Here is a 26864-nt window from a genome sequence, read left to right on the forward strand (position 1 = left end):
GTCCCACCTCTTTGTTTCCTCACCAATCAGGGGCAGGGATACGCCCCGTCACGTGGTGTAGGAGGACGCGTTGCGTAGGGACGTTCTGCCCGGTCCGGCGGTCGGTGTGACGCAGGCTCGGTGTCCGGTGAAGGTGACCGATGACCATCCTCCCCAAGAAGAAGCCCCCTCCCCCCTCTGACCCGGAGGACGGGGACAGGAGCGGCGCCGGCGGGGGTGACTCGCATTCTCATTCGCGTTCCGGTGCTCGTCCTCGCTCCTCCCCCCCTCCGCGATGGGCCCAGGCCTCGCCTCCGCCCGGTGCTGGTGGTCAGGGGGGGGCGGGTTCGGCTCCAGACGGTCTGGGAGGCCTTGGTTGTTGTTGTAACGGGGCGGGGATAGGACCCGGAGGCTGCTGCTCTGGGCCCGGACACAGCAAGAGGAGGAGGCAGGGGGGGAGCGGAGCCGGGGGACCGGCGGAGAGAGGACTGGGGCTCCCCGTGGCCGGTAACACCCCGGACCGGGAGGATGGAGCCGGAAACAATAGCGAGGACGAGTATGAGACGGCGGCCCGCACCGAATCCATAGACCCGGACATGGCGGAGCAGGTGAGGCGGGGCCGTCAGGGGGGGAGGGGCTGTCATGTCAAAGGGGTGTGTGGGGGAGGGGCTGTCATGTCAAAGGGGTGTGTGGGGGAGGAGCTGTCAAAGGGGGTGTGTGGGGGGGGGAGCTGTCATGTCAAAGGGGGGGTGTGGGGGAGGAGCTGTCAAAGGGGGTGTGTGGGGGAGGAGCTGTCAAAGGGGGGGTGTGGGGGAGGAGCTGTCAAAGGGGGGGTGTGGGGGAGGAGCTGTCAAAGGGGGGGTGTGGGGGAGGAGCTGTCAAAGGGGGTGTGTGGGGGAGGAGCTGTCAAAGGGGGGGTGTGGGGGAGGGGCTGTCAGGGGTGGGGGGAGGAGCTGTCTTGTCAAATGGGGGGGTGGGGGGAGGAGCTGTTGTGTCAAATGGGGGGGTGGGGGGAGGAGCTGTTGTGTCAAATGGGGGGGTGGGGGGAGGAGCTGTTGTGTCAAATGGGGGATGTGGGGGAGGAGCTGTCGTGTCAAGTGGGGGAGGAGCTGTCGTGTCAAGTGGGGGAGGAGCTGTCGTGTCAAGTGGGGGAGGAGCTGTCGTGTCAAGTGGGGGAGGAGCTGTCGTGTCAAGTGGGGGAGGAGCTGTCGTGTCAAATGGGGGGGAGGAGCTGTCGTGTCAAATGGGGGGGGGGAGCTGTCGTGTCAAATGGGGGGGGGGAGCTGTCGTGTCAAATGGGGGGGAGGAGCTGTCGTGTCAAATGGGGGGAGGAGCTGTCGTGTCAAATGGGGGGGAGGAGCTGTCAAAGGGGGGGTGTGGGGGAGGAGCTGTCAAAGGGGGGGTGTGGGGGAGGAGCTGTCAAAGGGGGGATGTGGGGGAGGGGCTGTCAAAGGGGGGGGTGGGGGGGAGGGGCTGTAGTGTCAGAGGCGGGGCTCCACAGTCACATGACATCCTGGTTGATTTGGGGTTGCTGTTGACACTCTCTGGGTCAGGTCTGGTTGTGGGGCCCCGGGCTGCTCACATGTGGGGGTCTCATCTGACCTGTTCTCCCAGACTCGGGCCGTGCGACACCTTATAGGGAGGTGACAAACACGGCTGTGGTGCGAGGTTCGGGGCTCCGCAGTCTCGGGGACACAGTTGTCACCCCCTTGGTCTCCATGATGGCATCTGTCACTGGTGGGACATGACAGGAGTGTGCGGCGGTCAGGGTGCGCTGTCATCTGCCGGTCCTGGCTTTTGTGTCCATAAACATCCTAATCTGCTGACCCCCTGCCCACCCCCCAGTGCTCCTCTCTGCTGACCCCCTGCCCACCATCCCAGTGCTCCTCTCTGCTGACCCCCTGCCCACCATCCCAGTGCTCCTCTCTGCTGACCCCCTGCCCACCCCCCAGTGCTCCTCTCTGCTGACCCCCTGCCCACCATCCCAGTGCTCCTCTCTGCTGACCCCCTGCCCACCCCCCAGTGCTCCTCTCTGCTGACCCCCTGCCCACCATCCCAGTGCTCCTCTCTGCTGACCCCCTGCCCACCCCCCAGTGCTCCTCTCTGCTGACCCCCTGCCCGCCTCCCAGTGCTCCTCTCTGCTGACCCCCTGCCCGCCTCCCAGTGCTCCTCTCTGCTGACCCCCTGCCCGCCTCCCAGTGCTCCTCTCTGCTGACCCCCTGCCCGCCTCCCAGTGCTCCTCTCTGCTGACCCCCTGCCCGCCTCCCAGTGCTCCTCTCTGCTGACCCCCTGCCAGCCTCCCAGTGCTCCTCTCTGCTGACCCCCTGCCCGCCTCCCAGTGCTCCTCTCTGCTGACCCCCTGCCCGCCCCTCAGTGCTCCTCTCTGCTGACCCCCTGCCCGCCCCTCAGTGCTCCTCTCTGCTGACCCCCTGCCCACCCCTCAGTGCTCCTCTCTGCTGACCCCCTGCCCGCCCCTCAGTGCTCCTCTCTGCTGACCCCCTGCCCACCCCTCAGTGCTCCTCTCTGCTGACCCCCTGCCCACCCCTCAGTGCTCCTCTCTGCTGACCCCCTGCCCGCCCCTCAGTGCTCCTCTCTGCTGACCCCCTGCCCGCCCCTCAGTGCTCCTCTCTGCTGACCCCCTGCCCACCCCTCAGTGCTCCTCTCTGCTGACCCCCTGCCCACCCCTCAGTGCTCCTCTCTGCTGACCCCCTGCCCACCCCTCAGTGCTCCTCTCTGCTGACCCCCTGCCCGCCTCCCAGTGCTTCTCTCTGCTGACCCCCTGCCCACCCCTCAGTGCTCCTCTCTGCTGACCCCCTGCCCACCCCTCAGTGCTCCTCTCTGCTGACCCCCTGCCCACCCCTCAGTGCTCCTCTCTGCTGACCCCCTGCCCACCCCTCAGTGCTCCTCTCTGCTGACCCCCTGCCCGCCCCTCAGTGCTCCTCTCTGCTGACCCCCTGCCCACCCCTCAGTGCTCCAGACTAAAAAAAATACCTAGTAGCCATTGGCTCCTGAACTGAAAAATTTAGGAGCCAAATTACATTTTTAGTTGCCAAAACTGAACCGAATCAAAATTTTGGTATCGTGACAACGCTACGACGATCAGATTGGCGTAGGGTTGTTTCGATACCAAAATTTTGATTCGCTTTCGTCACCATAAAAAGTATTGCGATACTCAATACCACGCAAAAAAATAAATAAAAAAAACACACCAAAAAAAGCTGCATTTTGCATTTTATGAAACGTTAGGCCCATAATAGAACAGTCCGATCCTATTTTTTGTGGTTGACAAGGTGACTAAAAGATGGCGAATCGCATAGCAGATATTGTTTTATAATTTTAATAGTTTGGACTTTTCGGACGCAGCGCTATGTAATATGTTTATTTATTTATTGTTTATATATTTTATATGTAAAATTGGGAAAGCGGGGATTTAAACTTAATATGTTAGGGCACTTTCACACTAGCGTTTTTCTTTTCCGGCACTGAGTTTAGTCACCGGGGATCAATACCGGAAAAGAACTGATCAGGCAAATCCCCCTGCATTGTGAATGGAGAGCAATCTGTTCAGGATGCATCAGGACGTCTTCAGTTCAGTCGTTTTGACTGATCAGGCAAAAGATAAAACCGCAGCATGCTACGGTTTTCTCTCCGGCGAAAAAACTGAAGACTTGCCTGAATGCCGGATCCGGCATTTTTCTCCATAGGAATGTATTAGTGCCAGAGACGGCATTCAGAATACCGGAATGCGCAGACCGGTAAAAATGTGTAAAAAGATACAAGACGGATACGTTCTTGCAATGCATTTGTGAGATGGATTCGCATCCGGATGCGTCTCACAAATGCTTTCAGTCACATCCAGATCGGCGCATCCGGCGGGCAGTTCTGACGACGGAACTGCCCGCCGGATCACACTGCCGCAAGTGTGAAAGTAGCCTTAGTGCTTGTGTTTTTTTTTGTTTGTTTTTTCTTACTATTAGCCCCCTTAGGGGCTGGAACCCTTGTCCTATTCACCCTTAGGCCCCTTTCACACGGGCGACATTTCTGCGCGGGTGCGATGCATGAGGTGAACGCATTGCACCCGCAGTAAATCCGGACCCATTCACTTCTATGGGGCTGTGCACATAAGCGGTGATTTTCACACATCACTTGTGCGTTGCGTGAAAATCGCAGCATGCTCTATATTGTCCGATTTTTATGCAACGCAGGCCCCATAGAAGTTAATGGGGTTGTGTGAAAATCGCAAGCAAGTGCGGATGCGGTGCGATTTTCACGCATGGTTGCTAGGTGACAGTCTATTCACTGTGTTATTTTCCCTTGTAACGTGGTTATAAGGGAAAATATTAGCATTCTTTAATACAGAATGCTTAGTAGGTGGTCAATTGAGGGTTAAAAATTTTAAAAAAAATGAACTCACCTCCTCTAATTGATCGCGTAGCTGCCGGTCTCCTGTTCTTTCTTCAGGACCTGTCAAAGGACCTGTGGTGACATCACTGTGTTCATCACATGATCCATGTAATGAGCTCAGTGACGTCACCACAGGTCCTGAAGAAAGAACAGGAGACCGGCAGCTACGCGATCAATTAGAGGAGGTGAGTTCATTATTTATAAAAAATTTTAACCCTCATTGGCACTGTGCCACCAATGATTATTATACTGGGGGGGGTGCACTGTGCCACCAATGATTATTATACTGGGGGGGGGGGGTGCACTGCGCCACCAATGATTATTATACTGGGGGGGTGGGGGGGGGGGTGCACTGCGCCACCAATGAAGATAACTGACCTGTTAATACAAATAGCCGGCACCTGAAGGGTTAACTGCCGCTGATCGCAGCTCCCTGTCATAGAGGTCGGGTGCCGGCTATTTGTATTAACAGGTCAGTTATCTTTATTGGTGGCGCAGTGCACCCACCCCCACCCCCTCCTGTCTCTCTTCTCATTGGCGGTGGCAGCGAGAGACTCCTCCACTGCGCTGCTAAGAAGAACTTCGGCGGCGGGCAGAGAACTATCAGCTCCTGTGCCCGCCGCTGTATCTAACTGCAGAGCTGCGGGTCTAGTCGCAAAAGTCTTTTCGCCAGTTGTAAATTCTAAGTCGCATATTGGTCGCCATCTGGAGCCTTGCCCACCCCCCAGTGCTCCTCTCTGCCCACCCCCCAGTGCTCCTCTCTGCTGACCCCCTGCCCACCACCCCAGTGCTCCTCTCTGCTGACCCCCTGCCCACCACCCCAGCGCTCCTCTCTGCTGACCCCCTGCCCACCACCCCAGCGCTCCTCTCTGCTGACCCCCTGCCAACCACCCCAGTGCTCCTCTATGCTGACCTCCCAGTGCTCCTCTCTGCTGACCCCCTGCCCACCTCCCAGTGCTCCTCTCTGCTGACCCCCTGCCCACCCCCCAGTGCTCCTCTCTGCCCACCCCCCAGTGCTCCTCTCTGCTGACCCCCTGCCCACCACCCCAGTGCTCCTCTCTGCTGACCCCCTGCCCACCCCCCAGTGCTCTCTGTTGACCCCTGCCCACCACCCCAGTGCTCCTCTCTGCTGACCCCCTGCCCACCACCCCAGTGCTCCTCTATGCTGACCCCCCTGCCCACCCCCAAATGCTCCTCTCTGCTGACCCCCTGGCCACCCCCCAGTGCTCCTCTCTGCTGACCCCCTGGCCACCCCCCAGTGCTCCTCTCTGCTGACCCCCTGGCCACCCCCCAGTGCTCCTCTCTGCTGACCACCTGGCCACCCCCCAGTGCTCCTCTCTGCTGACCCCCTGGCCACCCCCCAGTGCTCCTCTCTGCTGACCCCCTGGCCACCCCCCAGTGCTCCTCTCTGCTGACCCCCTGGCCACCCCCCAGTGCTCCTCTCTGCCCACCCCCCAGTGCTCCTCTCTGCTGACCCCCTGGCCACCCCCCAGTGCTCCTCTCTGCTGACCCCCTGGCCACCCCCCAGTGCTCCTCTCTGCTGACCCCCTGGCCACCCCCCAGTGCTCCTCTCTGCTGACCCCCTGGCCACCCCCCAGTGCTCCTCTCTGCTGACCCCCTGGCCACCCCTCAGTGCTCCTCTCTGCTGACCCCTACCCACCCCCCAGTGCGCATCTATACTGGCATCATGGGGCCTTCAGTGCGGGAGTTTTCATCATTTGGGGTAGTATGGGGATAGAACCTGTGAAGAAAGCTATTCTTACTTACCGGGTCTGTGGCCCCTGGCTGCACTTCTGGGCTCCGCTTGTAGACGTTCAGCATGGACAGGGTCACGTGTGCTGCCGCCCGTCCTCAGCGATGACGTGTCCACAAGCAGGATGTCACTGCTGGGTCATAGCACTGCGGTGGTGGCACACATGACCCTGTCCATGCAGGGACCGCAGCCCCCGGGTGGTCGCTTTGGGTGGGAGTGAATTAAAAAAAAAACATGGACAACCCCTTTAAGGCTACTTTCACACTTGCGTTCGGAGTGGATCCGTCTGCATTATCTTTCAGAAAAAATTCTAAGTCTGAAAGTTAGTCAGACGGATCCATCCAGACTTTGCATTGAAAGACTTTCCATTTGAAATTGCACCAAAGTGTGTCACCTTCAAACGGATCCGTCCCCATTGACTTACATTGTAAGTCTAGACGAATCCGTTTGCCTCCGCACGGCCAGGCGGACACCCGAACCGGGCAAGCAACGTTCGGGTGTCCGCCTGCTGAGCGGAGCGGAGGACATACGGTGCCAGACTGATGCATTCTGAGCGGATCCGCATCCACTCAGAATGCATTAGGGCTGGACGGATGCGTTCGGGGCCGCTTGTGAGAGCCTTCAAACGGAACTCACAAGCGGAGCCCCGAACGCAAGTGTGAAAGTAGCCTAAGGTGTAACTAAACTTATTTGAGGTCTCCGCTCTCAGCCTTCAAAACTTAAAGGGGTATGCTCATCTTGGAAATTGGTGTGATATTGGGGGCATGTCCTAGCAATGTCTGATAGGTGCAGGTCCCACCTCTAGGACCCGCACCTGTCTCTAGAACGGGACAGCCGCGCAGCTCTTTCCGTCAGCCCCATAGAAGTAAATGGAGCGGTGGCCGCTCGGCAATTTTCGGCACGCCCATAGAGATGAATGGAGGACCCGCACCTTTCAGATATTGGGGGCGTATTCTACCGATATGCCCCCAGTGCCCAAGATGGGAATAACCCTTTAAGTCTGTCACCTGGAGATTCACTGTTACACCAGGCACATTGCCCTAGTTGGCAGGGGAAGCAAGAGCGACTTGGCCCCGCCCCCCGGGCACCTAACTGCTCATTTGCATATGGATTAATAGTCCTTTTTCTCCAGGCAGAAGCTCCAGATCACTAAGTGAAAGGTATCGTTACATTCAGCGGAGCTAGCCCTACTAGACCTCCTGGAGACAGAGCCCCTTTCAGAGGCCTACATATGGTGGGCACTAGAGGTGACACTGCACAGCCTCCCAAAGCCAGGGCTTGCGGCCCATGCCCAGTGATTTGTCATATTGTAAAGCGGGGTTTTATGGGGGGATAGCCTCTGGACGCCCCACCCAGTATTGGAGCAGATTTTTGGGCTAGCTATGTGCGAACAGCGCCATGCACAGGGTGCCGGAGAAGTGCACGCAGCCTTTACGGTGTTTCTGATTTCATGGATTCTGTGGAATATTTGGGGGGCGTTGACTTCATCTTACGTTCTCCGTACCCCACTTGTGTGAACATAGTAAGGACACCGATCTGAACGTCCTGTTAGATCCTGGGTGAGAGCTCAGATCTTGGCTTGTAATACAGGTGCCATTTCTGCTATATTTACCCCCCCCCCCAAAAAAAAATAAAAAAATTGATAAAAATGTAAAAAAGGGCAAAAAAATAACTCGCTGCCTCCCATTAGTTCACTGTTTGCATCCAGTTAGATAGAACTGCGCTCTTCTGACCACCAGGTGGCGCCCTTATCCAGGATGATGCAAAGCAAGCTCCATAATAAATCCCTCGGCACCGAGCTGACACCGGATATGCCGAGAGAGGCCGAACAGTGTCACGGGAGAACCCGATTCACACTGTAGCCACACGCTTGCGGTTGCGCTGCTTTTCTTGGATGGTGATGTAGTTTACACGAGTATTAACCGTCAACCAACCTACCCGGCAGTGCAGTGAATCGACCACTGGGGGGCAGTATTGTATGAACTCCGCCATCCAGGCTCTGCTGGGCTTCCCCCATACACGTTGCAGTGTCAGTTTCACCTTTTAAAAACCGCAACTGTAGGGGGCAGGCAACCACCCCTGTCCAGGACGGGCGCAGGTGGGGAGTACGTCCTCAGCCCCCATAGCAGGTAGTGACCTCCTCCCAAGACGCGTTTCAGAGGAGGCGCCGAGGTCATTACTGAATCTTCCTAATCGGGTCTCAGGCTTTGTGTCGTTTAGGAACGCCCCCCGGATGGTTAGAAAGCAACTTTCTAATCGACTCTGTGCATTGTCTTTAAGACATCTGTTAGCGGTCAGTGAATGGAACCCGCTCGTTGCCATCCCCAGACTATAAACTGGCGCACACCTTTTCCTTCTCGCGCCCCCACCATACCAGACTATCTCTTTCTAATCGACTTTGTGCCTTGTCTTTAAAACATCTGCTAGCTGTCAGTGAATGGAACCCGCTCGTTGCCATCCCCAGACTGTAAACTGGCGCGCACCTTTTCCTTCTCGCGCCCCCACCATACCTGAGCGAGGTGCATTGTCAGGGGTATGTAATTGGGTGCGCCATGGCGTTCAGATGGAAGCCGCGACGCGGGTGTGAACAGAGCCGGAACTGCAAGAGGTTCTTGCCACCTGTACGAATGTTCCCATTCACTGACAGCAAGCAGAAATCCAGACAGTGTAGAAGTCTTTCAAGTTCACATTTTTTAATTTTTGATATTTCTCCAGCAGGAGACCTGGTTTGAGAAGGCTTTGCAGGAGAAGAAGGGGTTCATCATCAAGCAGATGAAGGAAGATGGCGCCTGTCTGTTCAGAGCTGTGGGTAAGCACCTGCCGTACACACCCGGATCGGGCATGCTGGGCTATTCGCGCGCTTGATCCTTTGTTCCTGTTGAGGATAAGCGGCGGCTGTGTCCTCTGGCGGCTGCCTATCCCCCTCCAGTATACAAGCACTCTCGGCCCGTCTGACAGCCAGGGTGTGTGCGTGGCAACCCTGGAGCACAGCAGTCTGCAGCGACAACCATAGGACGCTAGGGGTTGTAGTGTCCCAGTTTGCCGAGCACTGGGTCGCCTGCGTGGATGCGTGAGATATTCGAGGCGTTTCCAGTGACTCAGCAGCCGGATCGTGGAATGGTGACTCAGCTGTGAGGAATCCTCATGTGTTTTGGCCGTGCGGACAGCGGGGGGCGCTAGTCTCTCTTCCCTCCTGCGTGAATTAATCGGACGCAGCAGGTGCAGACAGCTGTGTGCCGGCAGATTACAGACCCGCCTGATGGCGTCCTCTTCATACCGTGGGTATAGCAGGATTTCTTGATGATTTGTGCTATTTGCATATGAGGGGCATCATTACTCGCCATACTCTCTATCCCAGTATCCGATACCCGAAACCGCAGCCTCCCTACATGCCTCTCAGCATAGAGGTGAATGGAGAGGTGGGGGGGGGGGGGGACGTACGTCCTCCATTCACTTCTATGGGAGTTCCAGAAATAGCCGATTGAATAGAGATCAAGTTGCGCCTGCTCAGTGGGCTCTCATTCACTGTGGGGGCCCTAGAGAGAGGTGCGTCTGGGATCTGACTTGCCTATGGGCTATGCCACCATTGTGCGAGACGGGCCAACCCCTTTAAGTTATTGATGAGCTATCCTCAGAGGGCGGGCAGGCGCACTGCACCTCAGCTCCCATTCATTTCAGTAGGAGCTGAGCTGCAGTTCCTCATCATGGCCACTACACCGTGGATGGCGCTATCTGCTTCTGGGTCCGCGCTGGCAGCTGCTGGGTTTTGGACCCCCAACGGTCTGAAACTGATGACCTGTACAGTGAGCGCTCTGCAGGTTATTGACTTCTGTTAATAATATATGAAAGGAAAATGCTGTAAAACTGCTGCCTGTGTGTCCGGCTATGAAAGCCATAAAGGAGGGCTCTGCACTTGAAAAGCCTTTTTTGTATCTCACTGTGGCCCATGGTGCTACACTTTTAAAAGGCATTTACCACCTATCCGCAGGTTAGTTAATAAGCGTATGACTGCTGGGACCCCCACGATCACTAGGACGGGGGTCCCGAACACCCAGTTCTGGAGGCATTTGTATGGCTCAGTTGTCAGATTCAATGACTATGGGACTGACGGACCTACCCGAGGACTGCACCTGGCCCCTCCATCAGTCACATGGAGCCGTATGGAGATGGCTTGTGGCCGTCTGCTGTGAATGGAGTAAAGTTTTTTGCAATAAAGTATCATCACGGTTTTCAAACTTGCTGTCAGTGAATGGAAGCATTCTTTTTTCGCCATCAGCAGCTGAAACCCGTCCAGCCGCAGGGCTTGTTGCAGTGTATCGCGCCGATAGATGTCACCTAGATATGTGAGATCAATACCTGGTCAGGGTACGTTTTTTTTTAGCCTCTAAATGGAGATAATGATTTTATTCACTGGCAGCAAGCAGAGATCTAGCATGTGCGGAGGAATTTACACACCAAATCTATCAGAATGTTGCAGGACTTTTCATGATGACGGTGTCAGATTTTCCCGGCCGCTTTCTTACCTGCTCTTGGCTTCCTGTTTGTGGCCGTTTTGCCGCCCTGACTTGGGGGAGGGGAGTTTTCCACCTGATTTAATAATTTCCAGTAGCCGTGATCGATGTCATCTCTGTGATTACCCAGATAATCTACAGGAAGTAATAGTGACATCACAATTTCCCTTTACAACCGGCTGCCTTCAAAAGGTCACGTCAAAAGGACATGTTTGTGGGTGTAGAGCCAAAACGTGGTGACCACGTGAGCGATGACGCTGTGCGATTGTCTTCTGATGTATAAGAGTGATGTCACTGCTGGGGTAGGAGGAGGGAGAAGGGTGATGTCACTGCTGGGGTAGGAGGAGGGAGAAGGGTGATGTCACTGCTGGGGTAGGAGGAGGGAGAAGGGTGATGTCACTGCTGGGGTAGGAGGAGGGAGAAGGGTGATGTCACTGCTGGGGTAGGAGGAGGGAGAAGGGTGATGTCACTGCTGGGGTAGGAGGAGGGAGAAGGGTGATGTCACTGCTGGGGTAGAAGAGAGGAGATTAATGTCATTGGGTGGGTAGGATGAGGGGGAGGATCGGGCAGAGGTGTGACATTACTGCCGCTGTAGGAGCCGGCAGAGGTGTGACATTACTGCCGCTGTAGGAGCGGGCAGAGGTGTGACATTACTGCCGCTGTAGGAGCCGGCAGAGGTGTGACATTACTGCCGCTGTAGGAGCGGGCAGAGGGGTGACATTACTGCCGCTGTAGGAGCCGGCAGCAGGGGGTGACATTACTGCCGCTGTAGGAGCGGGCAGAGGGGTGACATTACTGCCGCTGTAGAGGCCGGCAGAGGGGTGACATTACTGCCGCTGTAGGAGCCGGCAGAGGGGTGACATTACTGCCGCTGTAGGAGCCGGCAGAGGGGTGACATTACCTGCCGCTGTAGGAGCCGGCAGAGGGGTGACATTACTGCCGCTGTAGGAGCCGGCAGAGGGGTGACATTACTGCCGCTGTAGGAGCCGGCAGAGGGGTGACATTACTGCCGCTGTAGGAGCGGGCAGAGGGGTGACATTACTGCCGCTGTAGGAGCGGGCAGAGGGGTGACACTACTGCCGCTGTAGGAGCGGGCAGAGGGGTGACACTACTGCCGCTGTAGGAGCCGGCAGAGGGGTGACACTACTGCCGCTGTAGGAGCCGGCAGAGGGGTGACACTACTGCCGCTGTAGGAGCGGGCAGAGGGGTGACACTACTGCCGCTGTAGGAGCGGGCAGAGGGGTGACATTACTGCCGCTGTAGGAGCGGGCAGAGGGGTGACATTACTGCCGCTGTAGGAGCCGGCAGAGGGGTGACATTACTGCCGCTGTAGGAGCCGGCAGAGGGGTGACATTACTGCCGCTGTAGGAGCGGGCAGAGGGGTGACGTTACTGCCGCTGTAGGAGCCGGCAGAGGGGTGACGTTACTGCCGCTGTAGGAGCGGGCAGAGGGGTGACGTTACTGCCGCTGTAGGAGCGGGCAGAGGGGTGACGTTACTGCCGCTGTAGGAGCGGGCAGAGGGGTGACGTTACTGCCGCTGTAGGAGCGGGCAGAGGGGTGACGTTACTGCCGCTGTAGGGGCCGGCAGAGGGGTGACGTTACTGCCGCTGTAGGGGCCGGCAGAGGGGTGACGTTACTGCCGCTGTAGGGGCCGGCAGAGGGGTGACGTTACTGCCGCTGTAGGGGCCGGCAGAGGGGTGACGTTACTGCCGCTGTAGGGGCCGGCAGAGGGGTGACGTTACTGCCGCTGTAGGAGCCGGCAGGGGGGTGACACTACTGCCGCTGTAGGAGCCGGCAGAGGTGTGGGATTATAGTTGCAGGTAGGTTCCCCATAAGCAGAAATCTTAGTTTATAATTTGCTCTTCTTGTGAGGAGTTGTCTTTCTAGGAAGCTGCTCGTCTCGGCTGTCGATAGGACTCTGGCGCCTCTCCCTCCGACTGCAGCCCTTGATAAGCCCAAGCGCTGTGTGGTGCCTACAGATTAAAGGAGTCTTCCTCCCGTTATATTAAGTCCCCTGTCCACAGGATAACTCTTAGATCGGTGGGGGTCTGACCTCTGGGCCCCCACTGATCCTGAGAAAGGGGGTTCTCCGGACCTCCCAAAGAAATGAATGGTGCGGCTGCTCTGTCTAACCGTCTGCTCTGTTCCTTTTTGGGGACACCATGGGGTGCTGGGCCCCTGTTCTCAGGATTAATGAGGGTACCAGCGGTAGGACCCCCCCCCCCCCCCCCACCAATGTTACATAAACAGAATACCCCTTTAAGTCTGCCAGTGTCTCTTGGCAACCTGGCCGCAGGGTGTGTAAAGAGTACGGCAGGGGCATGTGCACCCTTTAAGAAAAGTGGCACAAGTACATGTACAGAAGCCAGACCGGCCCCAAGAGCTTGCATTCTACCAGGTGGGGCAGGCGGCTTGTAGATCCATAATCACGATTAGTCCCATTTCCTATGAGCTGCAAATCCTGACCCCAACGTTGTTCTGAAGACCCAATCTGACACCATGCCCAGGGACCATTAGAACCCCCGTGATCCGGCCGCAGAAGTGCGCCTGGATTATGTGATAGTGGCCGTAGTGTGACATCAGACGGGGTCACTATCGCGTCGCGTTCTCTGCATCTCCCACAGCTTGTCCAGGATTGGAAACAGCGCCACACCTGCCTGTGGGTTGTGTCAGATATTGCAGCTCCGCTCCATTGAAGTGACTAGGGCTGAGCTGCAATACCACACACAGCCCATGGACAGGGGGGCGCTGTTTTTGGGAGAGAGCAGCCATGTTTGGATTGCAGTGTTGCTTGCAGTCACGTCCCCGCCGTGGTTTTGCTCCTGCGCGCGGCTCGTGTCAGCTCTGTGGAATCAGCATTTCTGAGACCCAGAAAGCGGGAGCGCGTCGCCTCGTCGGTGCAGCCACCGTGCGGTTTCAGTTTCAATGAAAACATTTTCTGTGAATCCCCCGGCTTTTCGTGACCTTTCTTTTGAAGTGAGAGACAGTTCTGAGAAGCTGCTGAGGTGTGGAGGGTGCGGGGCTCTTCCCTGCTCTCGCCTCTCCTTGTCTGTCGGTCTGGGGTGAATGACCCCCTTAGTGACCTCGGTGGGGACTCCCACGCTGTGGCGATGCTCTCCAGGAAGAGACCATGTGGGGCCCCAGAGGACGTCTGCTTTGTGTCCCCAATTAATTTCAGCGGACGGTGCAGTCAGGACATGTTATAGTGAAATCTTTTAGTGATCTGTTTAACCTTAAAGGGGTCCTCCAACATTACATGCGACCTGCAGTGGTGGTCACCTGATGCAAGGTAAGTGGGTCACTGCTGCAGCCCCACCGACCCCCGTCAACAGGGTGTTGATATAGGCCTGGGAGCGATAGGTAGCCATACTGTGAAGTCTGATGTTAGATGACCCCTTTAATAAGTTGAAGGGTAATTCTGGGATCCAGCAGATCCTCCTTAGTTACACAGAACTCGCCTTTAGGAGAAGGTTTGTAATATACTTATCGTTCCGTAGTCACATGGATCGGCTGCTCAGGAACCCGGTCACGTCCACTGACGTCCCGTCCTTTACCGCATTTCCGTCCTTGGCGTTGGATGTGATGTCACTTCTATTGTGGACGGGGCAAGAACCTATCCCTCTCCTTGACGCATGTGCAAACTCCTTAGGCTACTTTCACACTTGCGGCAGGTCGTATCTGACAGGCTGTTCACCCTGTTGGATCCGTCCTGCCGCCATTTCGCCGTGCCGCCGCACCGCCGCTCTGTCCCTATTGACTATAATGGGGGCAGGGGGCAGAGCTCCGGCGCAGCACGGCAGAGCGCGGTGAGAGGCCGCCAGACCAGAAAGTCAGACATGCAGTACTTTTTAGTCCGGTGGCCTCTCGCCGTACACTGCCAGATCTCCGCCCCCCGTCCCCATTATAGTCGACGGCACGGCGAAATAGCGGCAGGACAGATTCATCCTGCCGCTAGTGTGAAAGTAGCCTTACTCCACCTTATCTGTGCATGTGCGAGGGAGAAGATTAGTTCTGGCCCCGTCCACAGTAGAAGTGACATCACGTCCATAGCCCAGGCCGGAAGCACGGGAAAGGACGTGGTGTCAGCGGAAGAGGAGCGGAACTCCACCAGCTCAGGGGAACAAGCCCCCTTTAGGCTGGCCATTCACTTGTTTGAGGACGCCACCGATTTCGGCAGGAGCCGCTGACCAGCTGATATGTCTGGCGGTGTGACGGCCCTCCACCAAAAGCAGATGTCGGGGAAAAGAATGATCAGGCTGTTTGATTTCAACATGTCTGATCCATTTATTTCCAGGGGAGACAAGCCGCTGCCAGAAATGTCTGGCATCGGCTTACTCCCCTCTTCTCGGCTGAGAATGCATGTGTATTGGAAGGTGGGGGGGGAGGGGGGGTTGGAGGGATAACCGGGCTCTGGGATGCCAGCTCCCTAAATTGTATGGCCAGCTTTATGGGTAGTAGCAGACAAAGGGCCCATGACTGTTATACTATAACTCCCATCATGCCATAGGGGTTGTCAGACTGCTTTCTCATGGCATACACAGCTGTATTTTAGGGAATGCACCTTTATACAGGTCCAGATTTATGTGCCATTTGGGGACAGTGGAAAGCGGGCTTCTGAATGCCGTTGTGTGCAAGTCCTTAAAGGGGCTCTCCGCTTTGGATGACCCCTTTTCTGTCCGAAATGTAAGCTGATGACATGGCAGATCCCTTTGCTGGGACGCCAGTGATCAGCTGTACCAGACACAAGCGCTTGGCTTGCCTGCAGCGCCACCACAGGAGAAATGAAGTATGACACAGTTCCCTGTGGAAGGAATGGGCTTTCCTTGGTCAGACCTGTCCCCCCCCGGTCCCCGTTCAGTCCTGACTGGATGTAGCTCAGTCGCAGGACACGTGTGGATGAGGATATTTTCGGGGATGTGTCCTTTCAGTGACCAGGAGCTGGTCTTGACAGAAGTGGTCACACCCGGCAGAGAGCGTCATGGGGAAACAAGTTCATCTGATGCAAATCTGTGGCGTAGGCGTCGGCGCTGATCCCCGCGTTTGCATACGAGGTATATTCCGTAGCCTCGCGCCTCGTCTCAAGTGAAGCATGCAATGCTGCTGTGTTATTGGCTACCCTCACCAGGTGCATAGGACGAGCCGTGACCCGGCACTGGTCATAGGTGGGGGACGTAGGGTGCCCTATTGGTTGTCCCCTAGGATATTCCAGTCAAAAGCGATGACCCCGTATCCACATCTGCTAGATTGGTGGGGGTCCGAACGCTAGGGACTCCCTCTGCTCGGTCTCTCTTACCCACCCATCCATCTTTGTCAGTGGAGAGGCAGGGCACAGGCTCCATTCAGAATCCTCCTGACCCGCGGGCCCTATTCTGACCACCAGCATTCGGACCCCAGTTATGAACTGTCCGCTGGGAATGGTGCCGATTCCTTCTGGGTGGAAGACCCCTTTACAGCAGAAAACACAAGGATATTCACCAAAGAGTGAGACTGCAGACTGGAAGCTTCACTAGCGCCCGCCCAGGACCTTTCACTCGGAGATCAGCAGTGATTGGTTCTGGAAGGTGATGTTGTAGGCCACTTATACTGTGACCGGCGGGAGGGGGGGGGGGGGAGAGTCGGGGTTCAGTCTGTGGCCCTACGTTAGAAGTCTGTAGTCCATCCTGTGTCTGCCATGGTTGACCCTGAAGACCCCTGCGGGCCGAAGCACACACGTGTAGGGACTGCAATCACGTTTAAACAGCGCAGTGAAGGGGTTCACGAGACGCGCCTACATTTTGTTTTTCCCGGGGCCCGGCGTATGTTGTGTTTACAGTTGGCACTGACCCACTTTCCGCCCCGCGGCGCTCTGTGCGCGCACGTGTCTGACACTTCTCTCCACTCAGAGATGTTTGCAGCACTTGTATACACGGCTTCTGTTGTGGTTTCCTGTTATAAATTCCCTCCGCGCGGGGGAGACGCAGCCCCTCCAGTCTATTGGCCCGGAGTAACCACCTCGCTAGCCCCCCCTAACTTCTAAGAAAGTTGGTCATGTGACGAGCGGGAAGAGCTGCCATGTATAGCCCTCGTTAGCATATCGCATATTGTTTACATCCAGTGTGGTTTCACGAGGCGGCTTATCGCCAGATCTGCGGTTTGGTTGATTATTTTTTTTATAGTTATTTTTTACACTGTGTATATGTGTGTGTGTGTGTGTGTGTGTGTATATATATATAATCCTATCCAGTATCTGATCGGTGGGGGTCCGGTGCACCTATCAATCATAGTGCAGAGGGCGCAGCAGTTACAGAGAGAGCAGAGCCTCTAGGTGCAATGGCAATGCCCCCGTTGCTCCTAGAGGCTCATTTGCATATGTTAACATCATTTTCCTCAGCAATGCGGGCACATATGAACATGGGACTAACACAGACGCCTTCAGCTGCCAGGTGCATATGTAACAGGTCAGCCAGTGTCATAGGTACAAAACTGCTGACAGATGCCCTTTAACAGCCAGATATCAGGTGTAGATCTTTAGGTTAAAGGGGTTGTCCCATCTGGAACCCGCTTCTATCACGAGAACGGGGCTGTACCACGAGTGCACATGCGCAGCGTCCTCTCGATTCACTGCTATAGGATGCCCAAAAGTAGCCAGGCGACTGCTCAAGACATGCGAGGTCACCCCTCCATTTACTCCTACAGGACGCCTGAAAGTAGCTGAGCTTTTAAAAGTCCCATAGCAGTGCATGGAGAGAGCCACATCTCCGCAGCATGCTGTGCGTCCCCAAGTGACGGGCCCGCAGCTACCAGACATTTATGGCATATCCTATTGATAGCCTTTTGAAAAGAGTCGGCTGCTTTCTTCCACAAACACAGCGCCACGCCTGCCCACAGGTTGCGTCTGGTATTGCAGCTCAGTCCCATTCACTTCAGTGGAGCTCAGCTGCAGTAACGCCTATAACCCACGGGCAGGAGTGGTGGGGTTTTCTGGGTCTCCTGGCGGGTGTCGGTATGATATACGCCACCTCCCGTGTTCTTAAGAAGGTGAATTGGGTTGTGATGAAACTGATCTTGTGGGAGCGCGTGCGCTTGTGAACGGGGAAGGTTAGATTGTCAGCTCCGGGAAGCACAAAACACGTATGAATCGGAGGCGGCGTGACATATGAACTTCATTGCGTTCTTCTGCTCTTCCTTCCAGCCGACCAGGTCTACGGCGACCAGGACATGCACGAGGTGGTCCGGAAACACTGCATGGATTACCTGGTAAGAGGGGCTCTGGGGGTCTGCAGTGACAGCGGCTGTGGAGCATCTTTTTATACGCCTCCTAAATTTTGCTTCTTTTGAATTACAGATGAAGAACGCGGACTACTTTTCCAGCTACGTGACAGAAGACTTTACCACTTACATCAACCGGAAACGGAAAAACAATTGCCATGGTAACCACATAGAGATGCAAGCCATGGCGGAGATGTACAACCGGCCCGTAGAAGTGTACCAGTATGAAACCGGTGAGGACATTCCGCCAGATCTAAAGCTGCCCATACGCCGCTAGACTCCCTCGCACACATGCATGCTTGATTTGGCGGAGCATGCATGTGCTTTCAGTGGCAAGAGAGGAGGAGGACACTGGTAGGAGCCTCGGCTATGCTGGAGGCCCTCATGCACATTAGTTGTCTGGCCCTGCCGAAACTGGCAATCACCTAATGTGTCTGGGGGCCCTAAATAACCCAAAAAATCACAGGGAGCCAACCGAGTACCGGGGCCCTCCTCTTCAGCTGCACGTCCAATGATTCATTGGTTCCTCTTCTGCCGTCTTAGATGGCCGCTGTGTATCTTTAGTCCGAGACAAACCCCAACATGCTCCACAGTTGCTGGCTATCGGGGCATGATGGGAGTATTAGTTCTACATTTGTGTAAATCGATTCATTCATCATAATGAGCCGGACTGTCCTCCGCCATTTGATTGACATGGCCGGGCGTCTCGTTTGCCCCAGGCAATCTGAGTAGCGGCACAAGTACAGGACCTCTACTTCTGCTATCGGGGCATCGACTGCACGTGCTGACAGTTCTGGGTAGCGGCGCATGAACAGTGCTGCTTCAGTAAAGGAAATAGAGGCTCCACCTCGTGTCACTACTTGAGCGAGACGTCCGCCCCGTTAATCAAGCGGCAGGGACAACCCCTCGCAGGTGAAGAACTCATTATGATGGACGAATCGGTTCTTGTAGTGTCGCCAGTGGGACGTGGTATGCTTTAGGCTATCCTTGGCCTGCCATGGATTTGTAGCTTTAGGCCACGTAGAGCTTTTCTCTTCCATTCAGCTCTTTGCTTTCTGTTTTCCAGAACCAATCAATACATTCCACGGGATCCAGCAGAACGAAGACGAGCCAATCAGAGTGAGCTACCATCGAAACATCCACTACAACTCCGTGGTCAACCCCAACAAGGCCACAATAGGAGTAGGCCTGGGCCTACCATCTTTCAAACCTGGGGTGAGTTAGGCTACTTTTACACTGGCGTTTTGGCTTTCCGTTTGCGAGATCCGTTCAGGGATCCCACAAGCGGTTGAAAACGGATCAGTTTTGCCCTAATGCATTCTGAATGGATAAGGATCCGCTCAGAATGCATCAGTTTGCCTCCGTTCCGCCTCCATTCCGCTCTGGAGGCTGCTTGCAGCGTTTTGGTGTCCGCCTGACGATGCGGAGGCAAACGACACAATCTGGCACAATAGAAAACGGATCAGTCCCCCATTGACTTTCTATGGTGTTCAAGACGGACCCGTTTTGGCTATGTTACAGATAATACAAACGGATCCGTTCTGAACGGATGCATGCGGTTGTATTTTTGGTGCAGATCTGTCTGCAGATCCATGACAGATCCGCACCAAACGCGAGTGTGAAAGTAGCCTTAGAAAACCGTGCATTGCTGGGATCGGTCGTCACCACTTAGTTAGGGGAGTAGGAGGTACACATTGCATGAGGTGAGGTCTGTTGGAAGGAAAGGATTGCGCAGTTGGAATCCAACATACCCGATCCTTCTCTCCCCTGACATCAGCGTATTGGTAGAGCCAGGAGGTCCCCATACAAAATAGATGGTTGGCCTGGGTCGAACAGCGTAGATCTACTCTATATGGCCGGCGTTAGAGCCCTATGAATGTAAGTGTCCGTGTCTTAAGGGTCAAGGTGGATTTTGTGTTCAGTACGCAGATCAGTCCCTGATGAAGAATGCCATCCGGACCTCAGAGGAATCCTGGATTGAGCAACAGATGTTAGAAGACAAAAAGAGGGCCACGGACTGGGAGGCCACGAATGAGGCGATTGAGGAACAAGTGGCACGGGAATCCTACCTGCAGTGGTTACGGGACCAAGAGAAACAAGCCAGACAGGTAACATTACACGCTGCGTGCTCTCGATTTCCTGTGCTTCCAGTCGTCTTGCTGCATCTTATTTCTGTTGACTGCAGTCATGTGCGGCTTCTCCGGGACCAGGTAAGAGCGCCGATCTGCACCCCCCTTCCCTAATACGGCTGGTGACTAGATAATATTTTTATGCTCGACAATTGCGATATGGCGATTTGGCCGACCCAAAATTGCTGCGATTACCTACAATGATGCACAGCGCGGTGGGTGGGTGTATCAACAGAGGGGGCTGGGGGCCGGCATCTGGATTAGGAATGACGGGGGACCGGTGCAGTCCCTGTATTCTAATGCACCGGCCCCGCTCACTGTTGTATAATCTTATCTAACCTGCATTGTTAAAAAGGCGTCACGGGCGCGTGACATAGTGGGTGATGCGCCGCCCTCCCGGCCTGCCTCCTCTCTGCTGCGGAATTTAGTTGTAAGTAATTCAGATGGATTACACATGATTATTATATTTTACCAATGCAGGTTAGATAAGATTATACAACAGTGAGCGGGGCCAGTGCATTAGAATACATGGACTGCACCGGTCCCGGCTGTCATTCCTAATCCAGATGCCGGCCCCCAGCCCGTGTATTGGGGGTCATTCACACTGCAGGGACACTGTTACGGGGGGGGGGTCTGTGGATAGCACACAGCATAAGATGCTATATATGTGTCATCCAGAGATCCCCCCCCCATAACAGTGCCATCCAGAGATCTCCCCCATAACAGTGGCATCCAGAGATCTCCCCCATAACAGTGGCATCCAGAGATCCCCCCCCATAACAGTGCCATCCAGAGATCCCCCCCATAACAGTGCCATCCAGAGATCCCCCCCCATAACAGTGCCATCCAGAGATCCCCCCATAACAGTGCCATCCAGAGATCCCCCCCCATAACAGTGCCATCCAGAGATCCCCCCCCCATAACAGTGCCATCCAGAGATCCCTCCCCCCCCATAACAGTGCCATCCAGAGATCCCTCCCCCCCATAACAGTGCCATCCATAGATCCCCCCCCTCATAACAGTGCCATCCAGAGATCCCCCCCTCATAACAGTGCCATCCAGAGATCCCCCCCCCTCATAACAGTGCCATCCAGAGATCCCCCCCCCTCATAACAGTGCCATCCAGAGATCCCCCCCCCTCATAACAGTGCCATCCAGAGATCTCCCCCCCTCATAACAGTGCCATCCAGAGATCCCCCCCCCATAACAGTGCCATCCAGAGATCCCCCCCCTCATAACAGTGCCATCCAGAGATCCCCCCCCTCATAACAGTGCCATCCAGAGATCCCCCCCCCTCATAACAGTGCCATCCAGAGATCCCCCCCCCATAACAGTGCCATCCAGAGATCCCCCCCCATAACAGTGCCATCCAGAGATCCCCCCCCCCAATAACAGTGCCATCCGCAGACTATCATTAGTTCCAAACCCACCAAAAGCACACCTTTTGGTACCAATTTTATTTTCCTTATTTTCCTCCACAAAAACCTAGGTGCGTCTTATAGGGCGAAAAATACGCTATATTACCTTATATTGCTGCTGCTGACTATGGTGTTCTTTAAATAGTTCCTGTTTGTTCAGTGTTCGGAAAATCCTATTTTACTGAACACGTTCTTAGGTCTGTTCTGTGCAGCGATATTAGGAAAATGGCAAGTTTGGTGTTTTGTACTTTTGCAGTGATGCAAATCAGTTACTTTAGTAAAAGATGTTTTAGTTTGAAAAACACTGCATTTCAGTTCTTGAGTTGAGCCGAACTACATTTCAGCATTATCAGTAATTTGTGTGATTTTGCCTTGAAAATCCAAGCACATAGACCTCTAGCACAATTCCCCTAAAATGTTGCATCGCATAGCGTTATCACAATTTTTAGGGCCCTAATCGCCATCGCACAAAATTCCCATATCGTGCAGCCCTAGTTTATAGTCACATAATCCAATAATGAAATCTGCTCTCCGTGCACTGACTTGTACATCATCTAATCTAAATGAGCAGGGCTGCAGTGCAAAGCATGGGGGAAAGACTCTGGTGCATCCTGAGCCATTCAATTTTTATAACGGACTTAACTAGTCATAGCCTGTCCGTAGTGGAAATGTGTTCTGAATGGGGAGGAAGCCTCTGTCAGGGTCAGCCGGTCCTGCTGAAATCAGTGGGTTTGGCCAACCTTAAAGGGGCTATCCCATGAAAACAACGTATCCTGTATCCACAGCATAAGGTGCAAGTGTCTGATTGGACTGGATCCGATCGCTGGGGCTCCTGCCAATTGCGATCCGTTGTTCCCCTTTGTAATGGAGCGGCGGTCACTCGTGCACACTGCCGTTCTATGGGGCCGCGGGGGATGGCAAAGCGCGTGTACTCGGCTATCTCCGGCAGTCCCATAGAGTTGAAAGGAGTGTTGGACACGCATGCTGCCGCTCCATTTCAACGGGGAGCAAGGACCCCTCCTTCTAGCGATCGCCGTGGGCCCCTGTGGTAGGACCCCAGCCAATCAGACACTTATTCCTTATCCTGTGGATAGAGAGCCCCTTTAATGTGTGCGGCCAGCTTTCCTCTGCTTCTCCTTTGTTGTCTTCTGCCTCTTCTCGTTTCCGCCCTGCTCCTGATAACGTCTTCACTCCGTGGTTCCTTGTTCTAAAAATAACGGCCTTTCTTCCTCCTTGCAGCCCCGGAAGGCCAGTGCAACCTGCAGTTCTGCCACCGCCGCCTCCTCAAGTGGACCCGAGGAATGGAGCAGTCGTTCACCAAGACAGCGCAGCACTGCAGGCTCCCCTGAGCACCCCGACGCCCACGCAGAGCAGCCAGCCAAGCCGTCTTCCCCAGGGACCACTCTAGTTTTAGCTAAGCCCCCTTCCCCGTGTGCGCCAGGTAATTCCAGCCCTATGTCGCTGTAGATGTAGAAATGGGTTCTTTGTTTTAGCGATCTACAGACTTTATACAGGACTTTCTGAGATTGCCATGAGGCTGTGTGGGAGTGCTGGGAGTCGGGGCATGCTGGGAGTGGTAGTTTCACCACATCCTTGCATATAGTACACTGCAGGTAAATCCCTCCAGGTGGAACAATAACCTAATCCTGACAAGTCACTGGTGCATAGGTTAGGTAATGCAGTTTGGCAAACGGGCTGGCAACTGGTTAACCCCTTAAAGTATAATGCCATACATGTACAGCATTATGCGCAAGGGCTTATATAGAGCAGGCTGCTGCCCTGAGCTGGCAGGTGCTGGCTCTATAATACACCGGCACCTGGCCGCAATCACCGAGATCGGCGATGACACCGAAAGTGCTCATTTAACCCACAGTCAGTAGCGATTGCTGCATCTGTGAGGTTAGGCAGAGGGGGCTCCTTCTACCTTCCGATCGCAGGCCTCTTAGTAAAATTGCGGGGCTCCGATTGGTCACCATGACAGCCTGTGGCCTCCTGAAGATTCTCGGGGCCGTCATGGTAAGCTTCCTGTAAAGCAGGCATGCTCAAACTGCGGCCCTCCAGCTGTTGTAAAACTACAACTCCCACAATGCCCTGCTGTAGGCTGATACCTGTAGGCTGTTCGGGCATGCTGGGAGTTGTAGTTTTGCAACATCTGGAGGGCCGCAGTTTGAGGATGCTTCCTGTAAAGCCTTGCGTGAGGCACCGCTTCAGAGGCAGGAAGGGAAAATGTCATCGCCCATAATAGTTTTCTATCAGAAAATTGCAGCTTATAGCCCCATAAGGGGGCGGAAAGGAGCAAACATAAATAAATATATAATTCAAATCACCCCCATCCTCCCTTTATTTAGATAAAAAAAATAAACATAACGGGTATGCCTGCGTTTTCTTGTCACCTGGTCCCCCAAACGATAGAATGACAGCGATCAAAAATTGATACGTAGCCCCAAAATGATGCCAATAAAAACTACGGGTCCAACAAAAAACAAGTCCTCCTACAGCTCTGTGGACGAACCAGGCCGGGGACGGAGGAAGTGACAGAAAATTCAGCTGTGGAATTTTTTATTTATTTTTTTTTATTTCACAAATTATTTTTATTCATTATTATGGTCAATTAAACGGTGCCGCCATAAAAAAAAAAATACAGCTTGGTCCCGCAAAATAAAACTTTAAAAAGTTAAGGCTCTTGGAATGTGGGGAGGAAAAATCTAAAAGGCAAAAATAAAAATGGGCCCGGTCTTAAAGGGTTTGGTTAAAAAAAAAATACTTTTAACCAGAATAGCTGCATGTTCACTAAGCGAAACGTACAGGGTCACAAGTTCTGGCAGTCGCCCCCCTGTATGCTTGGTGGGCAGACTACACCCCGGGGGGGTGCAGTGCCACTATCCGGCAGCCCCTTGGACTGGCTGAGTAAGAGGGAGAGAATGGCTGGCGCCCTGCCCGCTGTCTAACGCAGTAGGAAGTGTCACTTGATGGGTTGGTTGTCGGGCACATGCTCTCACCAAGTCTGTTCTCCGCCTAGGCCCAAGCAACCAGCCATGTACTGGTGCCGACTGCGCCACCTCACCCCTTGTGTCTTTGTACCCAGCCCTGGAGTGTAGAGCACTTATGCAACACATGTCTCCCACAGCATTTGGTGAGTGTGCCGCCTCATCGAGCGCGTCTCGAGGTCTCCGCCGCCGTCTTCTAACACCCCCCCTCCCCTCTGTGCCCTCAGGTCTGAACGACTGGGACGACGACGAGATCCTGGCCTCCGTTTTAGCAGTGTCACAGCAGGAATATCTAGACACGGTGAAGAAGAGCGCCCTGCGTAGGGATCCTTCCCCCGACCACAGCTGATATCCAGCTCTGGCTCATCCATATTCTCCCATCTCCATCCTGTCTCTGCTTGCCTTTCCTCTTCACTCCCGAGCCCCCTCCTCCCAACGAGTTTTTATCATGCTCACGTTGTGATCTCCACCTGAATGATGCTCTTTTTCTGTAAGCGTACCTTTCCTACTAGCCTACGGAGGACTTGTATAGCTGCATGTTACAGCGAATATTGACAGCCCCCAATGCCCCCCTTTTTTTCCTTCCTCGAAACCCTTCCAGACTTTGCTCTCGAGGCTTGCAGCGGGACGACGGGAGTCGCTGGCTCCTGCAGGAGGCGCCCTGACCTGTGTCGACACCTTTCACGGGGGTGCAGAGATGAAAATGACTCAGCCGGTGGAGCTATCCACTTTTGTATCTTCCTGAAGTTTTTTTTTGTTTTTTTTTTGGTTTGTATCTTATCAAGAGGACGTTCCAATCACCTAGGAATAACTTTTTTCTTATTAAGAAAGTTAAAGAAAAAAAAAAGTGAAAAAAAATCTTCTACGGAAGAATTGAAGTGTCATGTTGTTCATTTATGGCGGAAAAACATGGGGCGTGATCACCTGTCTCCACGGGTGTTGGATGGGTGAGGGGGTCCTGAGTCCTCCATGCTCAATGGTCAGCCCTGGCCCAGTATGGATGACACTGAATCCACTGCCTGGACCCCCACCAACCTAACATCACCTATCCTATGGATAGTAGGAGACCCCTTTAAAGAAAAAGCCTTGAATTGCCCATAATCAGCAGGTGCCAAGGCCTACAATGTCTCTGGGATGTCTAATATTTGGACAGATGAAGCCCTCACTAGAGGTCACGGAGATGCTATACTAACCAGCCATGGTCTCCTTTGTCATAGGTCTTCTATATTGATGAGCTATCCTCAGGGTAGGACTCAGTGATGGCTAACCTCCGGCACTCTAGCTGTGCTGAAACCACGACTCCCAGCATGCTCCATTCATTTCTATGGAGTTCTGAGAACAGCCAAGCAAGTGTGCATCTTGGGAGTTGTAGTTTAACCACAGCTGGAGTGCCGGAGGTTAGCCATCACAGGGATAGGTCAATATCTGATCGGCAAGGGGTTCAACTGCCGGTACCCACATTGATCAGCTGTTTGAAGAGCTTGCAGCATCCTCACAGCTCACCAAGCACAGCGCCATCCATTGTGTAGTGGTTGTGCTTGGTATTGCAGCTCAGCCCCATTCACTTGGCCATGTGAGCCTAGGAGGAGGCCACAGTCTCTTCGGAATGCTGATCGGTATCAGTAAGAGTGCCCAAAAATCAGGTATTGACCTGAAGATAGATCATCAATATAGAAGACCTGGAAAACCTGCTTAAAGGGCATCTGTCAGCAGTTTTGTCCCTATGACACTGGCTGACCTGTTACATGTGCGCTTGGCAGCTATAGACATCTGTGTTGGTCCCATGTTCATATGTGCCCCCAATGCTGAGAAAAATTATGTTTTAATATATGCAAATGAGCCTCTAGGAGCAACGGGGGCGTTACTGTTACACCTAGAGACTCTGCTTTCTCTCTGCAACCTTGGTGCCCTCTGTGCTATGACAGGACCAGGCAGTATAAACATCATCCTGCTTGGCCTTGCCAATCAGTGGAGATGGAGCGGCAATTGTAGAGAGAGAAGAGCCTCTAGGTGTAATGGTAACGCCCCCGTTGCTCCTAGAGGCGCATTTGCATATATTAAAATATCTTTTTTTTTTCCCAGCACTGCGGGCACATATGAACATGGGACCACGTTCCTATGTTCAGCTGCCAAGCGCACATGTAACAGGTCAGCCAGTGTCATAGGTGCAAAACTGCTGACAGATGCACTTAAACTAGTGTGTGTGTGTGTGTACCCTCAAAAACAATGGAGCCTCTCTGTGCTGGTCCTCAATACAGGACGTCAGAGGAATGTCTGTAGCTGTGGTTAGTAACCCTTTAAAAGAGTGCAACCCCCTCCCCTTCTCTTCATTGCTAGGATCAACCTTCACTTTGCGATGGGTGGGGGTCCAACCTCTGGGACCCCCATCCATCAATCCTGAGAACAAAGGGTCTGCAACGCCCCCGTTTGGTCTG

The 26864-nt window shown here is 54.3% G+C and overlaps 1 protein-coding gene across 4 annotated transcripts; it reads left to right on the forward strand.

Moving 5' to 3' along the window:
- Positions 1 to 46: 46 nt before the first annotated feature.
- On the forward strand, positions 47 to 25311 carry OTUD5 (OTU deubiquitinase 5). Of its 4 annotated transcripts, none has more exons than XM_044306464.1 (9): positions 47 to 587; positions 8852 to 8945; positions 17819 to 17883; positions 17972 to 18128; positions 18962 to 19110; positions 19818 to 20003; positions 22682 to 22883; positions 24462 to 24575; positions 24657 to 25311. In XM_044306464.1, the coding sequence occupies exons 1-9, from the start codon at positions 141 to 143 to the stop codon at positions 24776 to 24778; spliced, it is 1536 nt and encodes a 511-aa protein (XP_044162399.1). In that variant the 5' UTR covers positions 47 to 140; the 3' UTR covers positions 24779 to 25311. The 4 variants fall into 4 exon arrangements, with proteins under 4 accessions (XP_044162399.1, XP_044162401.1, XP_044162400.1 ...); XM_044306465.1 differs by having other exon boundaries at positions 49 to 587; positions 8855 to 8945; XM_044306467.1 differs by having other exon boundaries at positions 113 to 133; positions 8855 to 8945.
- The last annotated feature ends 1553 nt before the right edge of the window (positions 25312 to 26864 follow it).

Source organism: Bufo gargarizans, chromosome 9 (genome assembly GCF_014858855.1).
Source record: "Bufo gargarizans isolate SCDJY-AF-19 chromosome 9, ASM1485885v1, whole genome shotgun sequence".
In the NCBI taxonomy this organism is placed as follows: domain Eukaryota; kingdom Metazoa; phylum Chordata; class Amphibia; order Anura; family Bufonidae; genus Bufo; species Bufo gargarizans.

What these genes read in the sequence shown, in the direction of transcription:
- OTUD5 (XM_044306464.1), top strand. Translation starts at nt 141, where the DNA reads ATGACCATCCTCCCCAAGAAGAAGCCCCCTCCCCCCTCTGACCCGGAG. An exon ending in AACACTGCATGGATTACCTG is followed by an intron (nt 17,884 to 17,971) that starts GTAAGAGGGGCT and finishes TTTGAATTACAG; the next exon opens with ATGAAGAACGCGGACTACTT. An exon ending in CATGTCTCCCACAGCATTTG is followed by an intron (nt 24,576 to 24,656) that starts GTGAGTGTGCCG and finishes CTGTGCCCTCAG; the next exon opens with GTCTGAACGACTGGGACGAC.